The following is a 16,782-nucleotide window of genomic DNA, read 5'->3' as shown; positions in this document are numbered from 1 at the left end:
CTATACCCCAATAGTCTCGAAACTTGTTTCATGTTTAAATTATACGGGTTAAATTCCCCACAACAACAAGTAACAAGTAATGGCCTTTTCAACTCATTAAGGCCTGTAAATTCTTTAAATCCCCTACTAATTAATCAGAATATATAAAAGGCTGTAGGTCTGCGGTGAATAGGTCAACACTCTTTCGGTCTACTGTCCTAAGAATAACTTACAAAATGTCCTGAATATTTTCCAAGACCAGACATTTCACAGTCTGTTGCACATTTGTGTAAGGGGGGGCATCAGGGAGTCCGTTTGGTTATGTCTCCGGTAATGATAAGAAATATTCTTTGCTTTATTGAACATAACATCCTTAGATCCTATTGTAAAGGTGTTATATTACCTATTTTCAAAAGGGTGTGCCAAACATGTTTACATTTTTAACTGTTGAATAAAAACGATATGATCTTTCTGTTGCTTCTGTTAGGGTGGTATATTATTACCAACAGGCTAGGCTACTATATTTATGGCCATAGTAAACTTTGTGTTTGTTGTGTGTGTGTGTGTGTGTGTGTGTGTGTGTGTTGGCTTGTGTGTGCATGTGTGTGTGTGTGTGTGTGTGTGTGTGTGTGTGTGTGTGTGTGTGTGTGTGTGTGTGTGTGTGTGCGCAAGGGGTCAGCGGGGGTCTCTAGCCTGCAGGGGCCTCTGTCTACAGCCAGAGTTACCAATAAAGATATTTAACAAGACTATTTCCCGGTTGGCCACTGAGTTAGACAAATGGGTAGCCTATATCAGAGAATGTGTTATGCATCACACCCATTTACGGTATATATAGGCCACTGTAGGAAATTTTACATTTTGTACAATTCAGGAGGATGGTCATGTTCTCTGAATAGGCATATAGACTACCCTGTGATTTGCATTTGCTAAATTACCCCATATCAGCTGTTTTGACAAGAATTGTTTTACATATATATTCTACATGCAATTGTATATATTATTATATAGAATGAGAGAAAAGAACGGTAGAGAGCACGTTTTTGAAACTACTGCTCCCTCCCTCCCGTTGCATGTCACGCACCTGTTATTGACAGCAAAGATGTAGGCCTATTCCTTGAACCAATCACGGAAGAGAGTACCTGAATGGTCAGAAAGGAGCCGGGAGCGGTCTACAATCGAATCTGGTTGAGGTAGGCGCAGTCAACCAGAAACAGATCTACTTTCACAGAGCATTTAACTCACTAATAGCAGATGGATGGCTTTGCCATTTCTTACCAATGACTCCAATAAAAGGCCTTATTCTGAGATAAATTAGGCTACAACAAGTAGACGAAGTGCCTACTAAGCGCCAACTTTGCAATAGAACCAAACAATAACCCTAATAAATCACGTTTCTTATATATTTCAAATAAATATGAAACTCCATAAATGAGATTTCCCGTCGTGGTTGATGTTGACAATCACACACTAAATCATATTTACAGGAGACTGGTTTTCTGGCTTCTTCTCTATGAGTTGGTTATTGCTCCCCCTAGTCCCCGCTATAAGAAACAAGACACTATCCAAAGTACACTCCTCCCTTCCTTCGCACAATCGAAGCTTTCTCCTGCTTTAATGTTCTGTGATTCCGACTCCTTCTCCTTCTCCTGCCGTTCGTGTTGTCCCTGGTGCAGGGCTCATTCCTTGACACGTTCATCTGCACAGCCTACCTCGGGGTCCTTCGAGCTCGGCGTGGTCACTGGACCGCCTGTAACGCCAATGGACCTCCAATGTCTGGCAACCTTTTCTTGCTTTTTGAGTTCGGTTGAATGAAATATGCAATGTTCGCAGGAGAGCCGGGTTCTTTTCTTTCTGCTCCACTTTGTCTTCCTATTGGCGTCCGGCCACGATGAGTTCTCCGAGTTTGGCAGCTGTCTATCCCCTAGAAAAGGTCAGTGGGTTTTTATTTTTGTTTGTTTTGTAGGAATTGGGTTTCAGCACATAATGCCTTCAATGTTGGAAAAGCTTGGGTTGTATGCAACCCTGAGTTTCCTCCAACATTATGCTCTTATCCTCTACATTTGATCCTTTATAGATGACTTGCACGCGACAGAGTCAGATCTGCCCAATGTCCATCCTGTGAAAGTAGACTTCGATGGACGGTTCATCTCCCATACACTTTCCCATCACTTCGGGGATGGGCGACTCAAGCGGGATCTGCGACCGTTGGAGCCGGAGACGGAGAGCCAACGGGTCTATTATCAGATCGACTACAAAGGTCGGAGTCTCATCTTCAATCTGACGGCGAACACTCAGCTTGTTTCCCTCGACTACGTTGTGGAGAGAAGGAACGGGAGTCTGAACAGGACGACGGAGCAGCGTCTCCCCTCCGCGGGAGATCTCTGTCACCTGATTGGCACCGTCACGGTCAACCAGGCGCGTGGCACCGCCGCCGTCAGCACCTGTAGCGGACTGGTAAGGGACCCATCATAGGCCAATGCATCCTTTTAAAATGTTTTATTGTGCTGTGTGTGTGTGTGTGTGTGTGCGCGTTTGTGCGTGTGTGTGTGTGTGTGTGTTATTGTGTGTGTGTGTGTTATTGTGTGTGTTTGTGTGTGTGTGTGTGTGTGTGTGTGTGTGTGTGTGTGTGTGTGTGTGTGTGTGTGTGTGTGTGTGTGTGCGTGTGTGTGTGCACGCTCTTTCGTGTACATGTGTGCGTGCTTTCGTGTGTTTGTATATTTTGTACACAGGGAGTGCATCAAGTCTAATAAGCAGGGATGCATCTATCTGGAAGGTTAAATTACTTTGGTTTTCCCCTATGTTTCTCTTTTCCTCCTATTTTCTTTCCTCGATAGAGGGTCAGGGGTATATTTGTGTGGACAGTAAAGTGGGTTAGACGGTTACACACATCCCGTCACCCCTCCCCTCTTCTACAGACAGTGCTCTGTCTGTTAGTTTGCCCTGTACCAACTCTTTCTAGGATTGTTTGCTAAACCACTTTTCTGCAGCATAAGCTTTTAGTGGTAAGCGAAACAGGTCAAATCTCAAACACACCCATCACATTTGATCTTTTGCTATTTTTACTCTTAATCGATTACTAATCAGTCAGTCACTTAATGACCAAAGGATCTACTGAGTGACTGACTTGCTGGCTGGTTGTCTGACGAACTCTATGATTGGCTGGCTGGCTAACTGGCTATACTGAATGGCTTGATGTCTGGCTGACTGAATGACTCTCTGAGTTTGTGACTGACTGTCTGACTCACCTATACTGAATGACTGACTTGCTGGCTGACTGTCTGTCAGAGTCTCATACTGACTGACTGGTTGACTGGCTGGTTTCCTGGCGAGCTGTCTGACGGACACACAGTATGACCGCTTCCCCCCTTCCCATTCTCATGTATTCTGAATATGTACGGTACTTTCCTTGCCCTGAAACTAGCACCTAGTTGTCCATGAGGCAACATTACACTGCAGATCATAAATACAACCAAATAACTTCCTGAACATCTGAATAGGCTGCAGTTTTATTAGATGAAGGAGAGAGCAGGTCAGATGGAATAATTTAACCCAAGTGTTTGTATGGTTAGTTCATACGGCAGTTATTATAAAGAATACTTGGGCCTGCTTAGCGCAGTAGAGGAAGGCAAGTATATCAGCTGAATTGCAGCTGAATGAATTGCTTCAATTAAAGACCAATTGACGCTCGCTCTGTATTAATTATTTCATGACCTTGTATTACTTTCAATATCATATTTATACAATCCATTTGGACATGACTACTTTCACATTTTAAGTGGCAAACTTAAACAGTGTATATAGGATATATATATACATTTATACATATCATTTATAATAATATGAAAACACTTGCCATGGTGACACTGCGAACACACAGCCATGACGAGGAAGATAGACCAAGTGTGTGAAGCCTGAACCGCCCTTTCCAGAAGGATAAGACGTGTCAGTCCCAACCCAGAAGACTCCTTGCTGGATTGGATTCCCCTCAGCAGGAATGCTTCTCAAGCAGGGTCTTGCCTCACTCCTGCCTACCTTGGTTGTCTGGGTACTGGTTCCTTATTATACAAACAGTTATCTAAAGTGCTACTATTTTTGTTGGTTAGGTCATTTATTTGTTTTTGAAGCTACTATATATGTACTATTTAGAATAAAAGTGCAAGCAAATGACAAAATAGACAAAATAGCATATATTAAACTTGTGCCGACCCACTTTCACCCATAACATTAACCATAACTAGGTAAATTGTTATAAAAAAAAGAAAAAAGGATTGCAATCAACTACATTCCTACAAGAAGTAGATTATGCCTTCACAGCCTGAAAGGCGAACTATTCAAGTCCATTCAAGCAGTTGTATGCTTGTGTTGTGTCAGAAGGGTCACAATAACTCAACCCTTTGCCTGACCATTCCACAGCAGGACACTGTGGTGACCCAGATGTGACAGCTGCCTTTCAGGTCAGATACCCCCAGGAACAGAGACAGGGATGTTCAAAAATAAAATAAATAAATGCAAAAATAAAGAGATAAAGCAATAAAGAAACAAACAGAAAGAAAGAAAAAAACCATTGAAAGAAAGATATATAAAATAACAAACATACAAAGAAGGGATGATATGAAGAAAGAAAGAAAAAAAAAAGAATGAAATAAACTACTCAACTATAGAAAGAAATAAAGACTAATTATACCAATTGTATCAAAGATAGGAAGGTGTCTCTTTAAAGACTCTTAAATGTTGTAAGCCACAATCAGGTTCCTGTTCCTAAACAAAAAAAAAAGACACACAATTGTCTTTGGGTAAAAAAAACGGGGCTAATCTTTTTAGACATAATCAACATGAAATAGTTTCCCCCCAGAGACAGCATTTTGTATCTCCTTTAACTCCCATAGATTGACTTGTCCCTATGGAAACCCTATGGCTATTCCAAAAGCTTCTGTGTCAGCCAAAGATCTACTTTTTGTTATTGTTTCCAGGAGAAAAAAAAACAACACATGGTTTGGTAAAACAGCTGCTCAGTGACTGCATAACATATGAGTAATTACAGGCATTAGCATTATGGCTTTTCCATCTGATATCAGATACAAGCAAACAAACCCAACTCTTTTGGAAGGTTGAAATCATAAAGAGATGAGAAATTGCATCAAATACTTACATATATGTGAGTTAGGTAAAGCATCAAAATGTTATTCATGGTTGGTAGGTGCATAATAAGGAATGTTATAAGCATCGACCTAAGTTAAATACGAGTTAATACTGAATATAAAATACTAGCTAGTTCAACGAGTTGATTTGAGGATTGAAATCATCACCGTCTCAGCACGGTCCATTTAAATATTCAAAACCTTTGCCCAACAAAGTGTTGGGGAAGTTTTAGCCCTCAGGCAAAAAACACAAGTGAAAACAAGTTGAGAGCCATTAGCCTGGTGTTACACCTCCACACCACCTCGGCTGCTGGAGAACACAATCTCGTCATTGCTCTCCCATGGGAACAAATGTTAGGGTTGTTGATTATTTTTTTAAGAGAAAGAAAAAACCAGACAGACCAACTGTAAATCAACGTCTCGATTGAAGTGTATGACTTGCACTTGTCTACTAAGGACATCAAGTCCCAAATATATCTTAGTGAAATCACAATAGTGGAAAAATTATTCATATGGGGCTTAGCGGCAAAGGTGAGAGGGATCATTGCTGGCCTACTTGGCCTGCACTACAAACGGCTGCAGAAGCAGGAAACCAAAGGAAAGCAGTTCCACATGGTGGCTGTATTTAGCACACAGACCTGAGCTAGTTTGACCTCCCCTGGCACTGACACATCATACCCCGGCACACTTCCTCTAAAGTGAGCCGAGGAGAAGGAGTCGGAGGAGGAGGTGGAGGAGGAGAAGGGTAGACCCTGTACTGGGACCACCGTTCATGGTTCCAGTTGGTGGTTTGTAGTTGGCCGAGCTTTCGGTTTCTGAGTCAAACCTACAATGAGTAATCCCCTGAATTTATTTTCCTTTGGTTTCATGCCCTTTTATATGTAAACATAACGAGATGAGAGTCAACATGTCAAGAAAAAGTGAATAAACAAACAAATTCCCTGTTTTTGGTCACTGAACATTCTGTGTTAACGTGGAAGCGGATAATCACACTTGATAAGATATGGAAAAGAAAAACCATGCATCTTCATGATGAGCCTGCAACTGCGCCAGTAAATCCATGTTGAAAAGGGTTGCACGATGCTCCTGCGTTTGGTATGGAGATCATTCAGATCTTGCAGAGTGACCTCTTCAATGTTTGGATGGGCCTCCCTGTAGCATTCCTTCCTGCTGGATCTGCCCCCACCACCACCTCCTCTTCTCGGACTTCTAGGACATGTCTCAAATCATAACATAGAGGGAAACGTATACGAGTCCAATGGAGCACCACTCATGGGTACTGTGCATGGTTTTTACTTGAACTAACTTAAACAGAGATGATTAGAGAGACGAGTGAAGCGGGTGTTTGGAACATTAGCGAGCAGTGTAAGGCATGTCTGCAAAAAGGCTCACTGGGTAGCGTGTGCAAAGGGGAGCTCCGGAGCGTATCAGCCTGCATGCTTTGTGTGTGAGCCCATTGCAATGTTAGGATCCCTGGACAATGGCCACAGACTGAGTCACTGTTGAGGAGCCTGCTCTCATTTCAGTCATTCCATCTCGCCTGGACTAGAATAATCCAACCTCCGCCACAGCGCCTCCAGCAATTCTGTCAGGGCTGTTGTAGACATGTATTGTTGGACTCAAAGTGCATGTTTTAGGGTTTTGGTAGGAAAGCACACAACTGTCAGTTCTACTTTTTACATGTGTTGCATTGGATATTGGCAGATACATTGCTACACTTTTTGTATTAAAGAGCTTTTATGCAACCTGTTTTCCACCAGAGTGAAGTGGAAGGTCTTCGAGACATGTCCGTCAGTCCTCCTGTCTTTTAATGGCCATGTTTCATACTACCGTGGCCCCTAGTCTGACATGAAAATCATCTAGTTTCCTGTGTTTTTTTCACTTATTCTCTTATTGGCAGATTTATTGAAACAGGTGTTGTTGCTACAAGGGGGAACGAAACTGAACTATGTGAACTCCATCTGAGGATTAAGACAGGCCGCGCCCCAGGGCTCCAAGGGCTCTAAGAGAAATATTATTGGATGATGTACACATGTTTAATCGAGACACACTGTATGCCCAGAGTCAGCAGTGTGTGGCTTAAAAAGGCAGATCGAGAGACCTCTGAACACCAGGATGATTTACGTAGAATGTGGAGGGGACGTGCTTGTTCGGTTTCAATAGATACAAAGTTTATTAAAGTCATTACAATAACCACAATCACAATCATAACATTGTTATACAAATCATAGAGGTCGTCACTTCTTAGAACATTGTCCGTGTGTCTGTTTGTGTTTATATGTATTTTAAGAAAGAAAATTGTCCGTGAGAAAATTCTTCATTTTTGATGCCTGTCACTGAAAATGATTAGCGTTGCTCCTGGGGGCAAAGATATCCTCTTCCTCTGGAAGGAAATATCAATCCATCTCTTATTCACTCTTTCTCTATTTAGTGAGTTTGAATAATAATAAAATGCAGGGGAAGCTCCCTGTCTATCCTGGGTCTGTTTGATCACACACTCAATACACACACACACACACACACACACACACACACACACACACACACACACACACACACACAGGCATAGACAAATCCACGCACACAGGCTTCCACTAACGCGCTCACACACACGCAAAGACATGCATACATTCACTTACACACATACACAAAGGTCACACCCTATGACAGCTTCAGTAACCTGTGAAGGAGAGGCCACACTAAGTACACAAAGTCAATGCTGCAAAGTAAGTGCACGTGCATTTGTGTGTGTGTACCTGTGCATACTAGCGTCTGTCTGCAAGTGTGTGCTTGCATGCATTCTGTGTGCAGGGTGTACAGCTGTATTTATATTTGTATGTGTGTGTGTGTGTGTGTGTGTGTGTGTGTGTGTGTGTGTGTGTGTGTGTGTGTGTGTGTGTGTGTGCATGTCTGTGTCGTGTGTATATATTTGTGTATGCATATGTGTGTGTTTGTCTGTGTGTGTGTCTATATCTGTATGTATATGTGTGAGTATGCATACTAGTGTGTGTGTGTGTGTGTGTTGATATGTGTATGCATAGTTGTGTGTGTGTGTGTATATGTGTGTATGCATAGGTGTGTTTGTGTGTGTGTGTGTGTGTGGGGGGGGGTGTATGTGTATATATTTGTGTGTGTGTGTGTGTGTGTGTGTGTGTGTGTGTGCGTGCGTGCGTGCGTGCGTGCGTGCGTGCGTGCATGCGTGCAGGTCCATGCGTGTTTGTTGCTTCATGCATATGGATTAAGCAGGAGGCGTCTGACGCACCAGTAGGGACACGCAGGGCATACCTTCCTGCCACCGCCCCCGGCGTGAGGCGTGGACGTCTGCTATTATGATGGATTCCTCAGGAACCTCTCGGGAATGAAAGGCTTCAAAGAAGTCTCCCCTCTCACTTTTAAGGGGTGGGGCTTTGGAACTATTAAACCATGGTCGATTTGAGCCACTGTTTACCTGTTGAACCCTTTCTCTGCGTGACGTCTGCGTCCTCCACAGAGAGGGCTCTTCTCCCTGCCCGAGGGACACTTCTTCATCGAGCCGGCCGCGGGGGCTGCTGACGAGGACGGCCGGCAGCCACACATTGTGTATCCCAGAGTTACTCCGGAAGAACACCGGAGAGTCAGACGCAGCTCACGCACCCAGGGAGCACCCGTTCCCTGTGGGGTAAAAGGTGGGGCAATTAATATATGTGTTGGTTCACATGTACCGACAAAATGGTGATGCACATTGTAAAGTTTGTCTCTCTGAGATTGATGCCAGGTGTGATGCCTAACGCTGTCCATTTTAAATTAGGGACGGGTATTAACAGGGACCTCGCTATACAATATAACACATTTTAAGTGAAAATAAAATATGTATTGTGATTCTGCAAATATTACAATACAATATTAATCTTAAGTTTATTTTGTTGTGGTTTAAGGTTTAACTAGTTGGTTAGGGTTCTTACAGTCCATTGGTCATTATTATTATCTTTCTAAATGAATTTAACATAACAGAATGTAGTGCATGCAAATAGGCAAATTTGCATGACTACAGGCAAATACATATATAGCGCCCTCTGTAGGACGGTAACATATATTCTCTTCCACTAATGTTCGCTTTGTTGTATAAAAAACTATTAAAAAGAATGTATTAGTAAATTTTTGAGGCTAAGGGGCTGACTCAAAAGGCAAGGGAACACTATACTCACACCTCCTATCTGGTTGTCCTCATCTCTATCACCAACGGTGCAGATGGCCCGAAGGACTCTGTCCGGGTGGAGCGAGAGAGGGAGGACTGGGAGACGGAGGAGAACCGAGGTCCGTCGCGCACCCAGCGCTCCGTCAGCAGGGAGCGCTGGGTGGAGACCATGGTGGTGGCCGACTCCAAGCTCATCGATTACCATGGCCACGACAACGTGGAGTCCTACATCTTCACCATCATGAACATGGTGAGCTCATGAGTGTGTGTGTGTGTGTGTGTGTGGTGAGCGTCGGTGGTGGTTCTGCGCCTAAGGGTTCTGGGTTCAAACACCACAATCGCAATCTACTGCTAAGTTACTTTCATTTTCGTCATTTCAAAGTAGCTGAACGATAAGATGCACTGGTGGAATGCTTTGATTGTAGATGATCTCAGTAGTAAATAACCGGTGTTAGGACTGAGCGGTCTTTTATGTCTTCAGGTGGCTGGGATCTTCCATGATGCCAGTATCGGGAACGCCGTCCACATCATTCTGGTTCGCCTCATCCTGCTACATGGGGAAGAGGTAATGGTGACAGCTTTCTGGAATCATACACACATACAGTGCTACTACTGCACTATGACTACAAGACCACCATCCTATTGATATATTATATTACTATATTACATACATTTTACCATGGGTCTGCTTGCATGTATAGCATCTAACCTATTCCTTTTGCATACGTTTATTTTTAAGGGAACATAATGTTATATTGAGAGGGCCTGTGTATCATGTGAACATTTCTGAGAACATGTATCTCTTTCCTAGTGAATGAAACATGGTGGTCTTACTGCACTTCTTGATTCTGTGTTATTCAGAAAGACCTGAAGATTGTTCACCATGCAGACACCACTTTAGCCAGCTTCTGTGCCTGGCAGAAGAACCTGAATCCACAGAGTGACACGCATCCTGCTCACCACGATGTAGCTGTCCTGGTTACCAGGTTAGACACGCACACACACGCACGCACACACACACACACACACCCACACACACACACACACACACACACACAAACCCCCACACACACACACACACACACACACACACACACACAAAAACACACTTGCACTCTCACACACACACACACACCCCCCCACACACACGCACACACACACACTTCCTCAAAGTCACACACATTTAGTTTAGCGCATCTCAAGGCATCGCAGCTATGCGTGCATTAACATGGCTGGGTGGACGCTCGGACCCCAGGAAGGACATCTGTGCTGGTATGAACCAGCCGTGCGAGACCCTGGGCCTGTCCCACCTGTCCGGCATGTGTCAGCCGCACCGCAGCTGCAACATCAACGAAGACTCGGGTCTCCCGGTGGCGTTCACCATCGCCCACGAGATGGGCCACAGGTAATAATGATAATAAACAATGATGCATTTCATTTGACGGCGCCTTTCTCTGCACTCAAGCTCACCGTACAACGATACGCAAAAGTCATTAAAAAAAAGCAACAATGAGAAAAAAATAAAGAATAATAACAACAGCAAGAGTCATAGCAATTGGCATCAGATGTAATAGGCAGTTTTGAACAGGGGGGGTAATGAGTTCGAGAGACGGGGAGCACACGTGGACCCTTCTCTAGTGAGTCTGTGACTCAACCAATGAGTCCCCTGCTACTGCCACCAAAGTATTGGTTTGTACTTTGTTTACCATGTAGTATACTTCACTATTTATTTGGTATTTAGTTGAATGAGTAGTGACATATGTTGATAGGTTTTGTTAATGTTGTTGTGTGTGTGTGTGTTAAAGTGAGAAGAAGTTACAAATACAAATATACTGTCTAGCACAGTACGCAATTCCAACGCAAATCTGAATTTTGTCATGTTTGTCATGTTTGCAGCTTTGGCATCCACCACGACGGCCAGGGAAACGACTGTGAGCTAGAAGGCAGACACCCCTTCATCATGTCCAGGCAGCTGATGTATGACAGCTCCCCTCTCACCTGGTCCTCCTGCTCCAAGGAGTACATCACACGCTTCCTAGAGTATGTGACCCGTCGTGTACTATTGTATCACATCACTAATAACTATTTTTGATTAATTGTATTTAAATTATTGAAATAGTATTGACATAATTAAATACTATTGTATAGTAATAATGACTGAGGCCAGTGCAGCAATAATACTTGAAATGCTCATATTGTCGCATGTAACTTGTTTATTCACTCAATTTCACTATTTTGTAAACATTTTCCCACAAAAAATCCCTCTTCAATTTATAGGGTACTCCAAATGTTACTCATCCTCCAAAAATGCAATAACATGGTTTGCTATGACTATCATAATATGTGACTAGAACAAACAACAGTCATTTATCAAAGTGGGTGGTCTTTGGGGGATTTTAACAGGGTAAGGGTTATGGTTCCAATGATCACAAACATAATGGTGGTTTAGTTCATTTAATCCTCACCAACAAACTCCTGGACTCCATTAAGTCTTTTTTAGCTGATTAAATAGATGCCATCGCTTTTGTTTCCCATTTGTTTAGTTCTCGATCTTCCTCCCTTTTTTTTTACTTTATGTTATTTAATATGTCTATCAAATATTCATGATAACTTTTTCTCGCTCCCTTAGTCGTGGTTGGGGCTTCTGTCTGGACGACCGGCCCTCCAAGAGAGATCTGACGACGCCATTGGCCCGTCTGGGTGTCCGTTACACAACTCACCATCAGTGCCAGCTGCAGTACGGCCCGGAGGCAACCTTCTGTCCTGAGGTTGACGTACGTATCCTGCATGTACTCAAATGCAATAAAGGGGAAGTCAGTTATTTCACTCATTTAAAACTTTCCACAAGGTAACGAGAACATAGATTACTATTTTTTGGTTTGTATGTTGGTCATAATCTGAATAAAAACATACACCCTAGTCCACCCCCACTGGACCCTTAATCCATTGTAGTTTACATGATTTCTTCAGCAAGTTCAGTTATATTTTTATATCCATTGAAATCCAAATGCAGCAACATAATTGTTAATCCATAGGGTCATAGTCACACGCCAAGACCGTCAATGGCCTTTTCACTCCCTTCGCTTTGCATTATTTTCCGCCTCTTCTTTCAGAATGTTTGCCAGATCCTCTGGTGTTCTGTGAACGGCACCTGTCGGTCCAAGCTGGACTCCCCCATTGATGGAACCCGCTGTGGGCCTGAGAAGGTAGTTTACATCGGGACCATATCCTCTTTCTTTCAATCAATCTTGGCATTGAGACCATTATGCAAGAATTATGAAGAATAAAGATAATAAAATAATAACTTTACTTATATAGTATACCTTTTAAAATAAAGTGCTTACAAAGTACTTTAACAGTAGTATGTAGTATGTAGATTCAAAATACTACAAAAATGAAAGTGTAATATGTAAAAAAAAGTCTTCTGTGCTTCATGCCAAATGAGTGTTATCGTAGTTACCTATAAAATGTCTATAAACAGTAGTTGTAGGTGTTATACCTGTAGAATTTCCAATGTTCTCCGACCCCCCTTCCAGTGGTGCATCTCTGGGGAGTGTGTGGTCGTAGGCAAGCTGCCAGAGACGGTGAACGGAGACTGGGGCCAGTGGAGCACATGGTCCCACTGCTCCAGGACCTGTGGGTCTGGGGTCCAGTCTGCAGAGAGGGAATGCAACAACCCCAAGTAAGCACTGATTCTGGACATGAACCTAACTGATGCTCTCTTTCTCTTTCAGTCTCTCTCTCTTTCGGTCTCTCTCTCTCTCTCTTTCGGTTGCTCTCTCTTTTGGTCTATCTCTCTCGGCCTCTCTCTCTCTCTCTCTCTCTCTCTCTCTCTCTCTCTCTCTCTCCCTCTCTCTCTCTCTCTCTCTCTCTCTCTCTATCTATCTATCTCTCTCTCTCTCTCTGTCTGTCTGTCTGTCTGTCTGTCTGTCTGTCTGTCTGTCTGTCTGTCTGTCTGTCTGTCTGTCTGTCTGTCTGTCTGTCTGTCTGTCTGTCTGTCTGTCTATCTCTCTCTCCTGCCTTCACTTCCCATAATTTAGTTCTTCAGTCATTCCAATTTAACAGATTTAAGTTACAGCATGTTATTAGAAGCAAGTTATGCCATACCAATAATATAGTACTAAAATATATAGTACTATAGTACTATTACTATAAGGGAAATCCCTCATTAAATAACCTGTAACATATACTTCCCTTACTGCAATATGAATACCGTTACTCAATGATCTCCACAGACCAGAGTTTGGCGGCAAGTACTGCACAGGGGAGAGGAAGCGGTATCGAACCTGCAACACCAAGCGGTGCCAGAAGAACATCCCCAGCTTCAGGGAGATGCTGTGCAGCGAGTTTGACACGGTGCCCTACCAGAACGAACTGTACAAGTGGATCCCTGTGGCCAACCCAAGTAAGAGTTCCCGGTCTAAACATAGCAACGCAGCAGGTACGCCATTGGGCTATATGGCGCTCCCTGCGTTCATGGTGTTTATGGTTCTGTGTCACAGAGACAGTGATTCTGAGGGTAGTCCGCCAGAAGCCAATAAATAGTCACTAATTCAGTATCCTCTGGTGATCTTTATAATGTTTCCTAAAGTCTAAGAATTAACATATGCGACCTTCCTCAACCAGCAGGAAAGACACAGCTGTTGCCGTCTGTTGCCCTGGTGTGTCGTGACTAAGGCAGCTTTATCAATGCAGGAATATTCAATGATTTCATGCAGGTCCTTTATGCTCTTACGGCTGCCCCCTAGTTTTAGTGTGTGTAATTAATAGGGATGGTCAATAGGGGGCATCATATTAAAAGAGGACATATCGTTCATCAGGTTATATGCTGTATTATAGGTACTTAGATACCATGTTATATAATGTGCTGGAATACAAAAAATATGAATATTCAATTAGCATTTACGACTTATGAGTGATGTGACAGAAATTGAAACATATAAAAACATAAATCCAGGATAGCTTCAAATAAATCAAATATACATAGGGTTCACAAAAAATATTGAGGCACATTCATTGTACTGCCCACATAATGAATGAAGAAACGTTTTTTATTGATCAAATTTTCTAGCATTTATATTGTTTCCAGCCAACATCTGGATTAAGTCGACTTTTATTTTTATATCACAGCTGCAGTCTCAAAGGGCAAGCATTTGCAGGCAACATTTTATGGCCGCCACTCCCTAACCCTAGCCCCCAAAAGGGCAAGAAAAATGGGGACAAGTTAGCATAATAGCAAAACATTTTAAGTAAAGCTTCTACTGCAGCCATTTCCTCCATTCAATAAACATCTGAACTACAAAGTTTGTCAAGTATAAGACGTATCCAGATGTCCTTCCATCCAGGAAAATGTTCTCTGTTCAACATTTTATTCTGGTCCACTTTTGATCCTCCCAGCCCACATTAGCAAAATCTTAAATATCAGTAACTGTCTCTGAAAATGATTGAGCTATAACTGTAACTCCAACTCGAGCCACTAGAGGCTGCTAACAGGAAAACGTACATAGTGCAGGTTTAACGCTGAAACCAACCCTGGTCATCCGCGTGTTTCAGTGGGTCCGTGTGAGCTGCACTGTCGGCCGGTGACGGAGTACTTCTCTGAGAAGATGCTGGACGCGGTGACGGACGGCACGCCTTGCTTCATGAACAACAACTCCCGGAACATCTGCGTGAACGGAGTGTGCAAGGTAGTGTGGCCGGGTAAGAGACTCAGGGGACGTAGAATGTGAGTATAGAAAACCCCTACAGAATAAAATGAGATAGAGGAGCAGAGCAGGCACAGAGCACAGCCTTATGGCTGTCGCCGTAGAAGAAGGTGTGTGAATTAAAAATAAACTGAAAAAGAAACTGAGAAAACAAAAACGACAAAATAATTTCTCTTATCATGGATGGACCCCAACTCTAGTATAATTAAACACTGGGAACATATAATGTGCTGTGGCAATACAAGCAGGAATGTCTAACTATGGGTCAAACTATGTTGTCATAAATGAAAGGACGTCAGGTCTAAAGTGTATTTTACATGAGCATCACTACTACCATGTAGATAGAAACAGGAATGTCTGCTTGAGTAAAACTACAAACAATGCAGTGAAATAAAACCAACATGAGTGGTACGCACCTCTAAGGTGTTTTGTACAACGTGGTAACAGGTTTTTGTGTGAGAGTGTGTGGGTCTGTGGGTCTGTGGGTGTGTATACATGTTTATGTTTGATTTCTCTCTGTAGGAGGTGGGGTGTGATTATGGGATAGATTCCAACGCGGTGGAGGACCGCTGTGGTGTGTGTCTGGGAGACGGCTCCAGCTGTGAGACTGTCTACAAGACCTTCGACGGAGGAGAGGGCTTCGGTGAGTTTTCGTGCAACGCGATGTGACGAACATCAAACAAGTTCGAACCTTTATGAAATCCAGTTCATTAGAATGTAATCCACAAGTTTGTTAATTGCTAAAGCCCGTCTGGACTCACGCCCTTTGAAATGACTCCCCTGCGACTAATAGCCTGGGAATATCTGGTATTAATCAGAAGTATTTTTATAGACAGAAAGCTGTTTCAGAGCAGTTAATTAGCATTACGCCATTGTGTTTTTTTGTTGTTGACATGGCTGTTCTCTTTTCAAGGCCATGCAGCTGCTAGTTCTGCTTGTTTGATAGAGTATGTTTGTGTGTTTGTGTGTATGTTTGTGTGTGTATCTGTTGGTGCATGTCTGTGTTTGTGTATGTGTGTGTATGTGTGTGTGTGTGTGCATTTCTGTGGTTGTGTGTGTTTGTTTATGTGTGTCTGTGAGTGTGTGCGTGTATGTGTGTTTGTGTGTGTGTGTGTGTGCGTCCGCCTGCTTGCATCCACGTGTGAGTGTATGTGTGCGTTGGGGGGTCTGTAATTGTACAAAGTATTTGCTAGTTGCTGTCTGTGGCTGGGTATGCTGTTACACTGCGGTCAGAGACAAGTGACTTAGCCACAAGCCCCAGTATCCACATACACCAAAGAGATTAACGTGGAGGAAGACTGTACTCTCAGCTGATTCTCTCTCTCTGCGTATATTTCTCCCTCCCGCCTTCACTCTCTCTCTCTCTTTATCCCTCTGTCTCTTGCGCTATTTTCTTTTTCATGTGTTTTCTCTCTTTCTCTCTTTCGCTCTCTTTCTCTCTCTATCTACCTCTTCCTATCTCTATCTCTCTCCCCCTCTGTCTCTGTCTCTGTTTCTCTCTCTGTCTCACTCTCCTTGTTCTCTGTGTGTGTGTCTGCATTCCCCTTACAGCATCCTTTTTAAATAACCACCACAGATGTGTCAGACTTCAAAAGGTTTAAACGCAAGGAATTACTTCCCCCCTGCCTTAACACAGACACACACACACACACACACACACACACACACACACACACACACACACACACACACACACACACACACACAGACACACACACACAGACACACACACACACACCTTCCCATAAACATCATTAAACTCCAGAGAACCACTCATAGCTGTTTG

General features: G+C 43.1%; 1 protein-coding gene across 1 annotated transcript in view; it reads left to right on the top strand.

The window, feature by feature from the left end:
* Window positions 1–1,590: 1,590 nt before the first annotated feature.
* The window catches only part of LOC307071646 (A disintegrin and metalloproteinase with thrombospondin motifs 12-like), a 24,682-nt gene continuing 9,490 nt past the window's right edge, over window positions 1,591–16,782 (top strand). Inside the window, exons 1-14 of the mRNA XM_079730697.1 lie at window positions 1,591–1,909; window positions 2,054–2,433; window positions 8,608–8,782; window positions 9,345–9,541; window positions 9,773–9,856; window positions 10,153–10,277; window positions 10,547–10,696; window positions 11,188–11,331; window positions 11,921–12,065; window positions 12,405–12,497; window positions 12,828–12,973; window positions 13,527–13,696; window positions 14,845–14,978; window positions 15,519–15,639. Coding sequence (XP_079586823.1) covers window positions 1,795–1,909; window positions 2,054–2,433; window positions 8,608–8,782; window positions 9,345–9,541; window positions 9,773–9,856; window positions 10,153–10,277; window positions 10,547–10,696; window positions 11,188–11,331; window positions 11,921–12,065; window positions 12,405–12,497; window positions 12,828–12,973; window positions 13,527–13,696; window positions 14,845–14,978; window positions 15,519–15,639 — 2,179 coding nt within the window. The 5' untranslated portion in view covers window positions 1,591–1,794. The remainder of the gene's footprint in view (window positions 1,910–2,053; window positions 2,434–8,607; window positions 8,783–9,344; window positions 9,542–9,772; window positions 9,857–10,152; window positions 10,278–10,546; window positions 10,697–11,187; window positions 11,332–11,920; window positions 12,066–12,404; window positions 12,498–12,827; window positions 12,974–13,526; window positions 13,697–14,844; window positions 14,979–15,518; window positions 15,640–16,782) is intronic.

This window comes from Pollachius pollachius (assembly GCF_949987615.1).
Source record: "Pollachius pollachius genome assembly, chromosome: 1".
Lineage (NCBI taxonomy): Eukaryota > Metazoa > Chordata > Actinopteri > Gadiformes > Gadidae > Pollachius > Pollachius pollachius.
The sequence above is the reverse complement of the archived record's forward strand: the minus strand, read 5'-3'. Positions and strand labels throughout refer to the sequence as shown.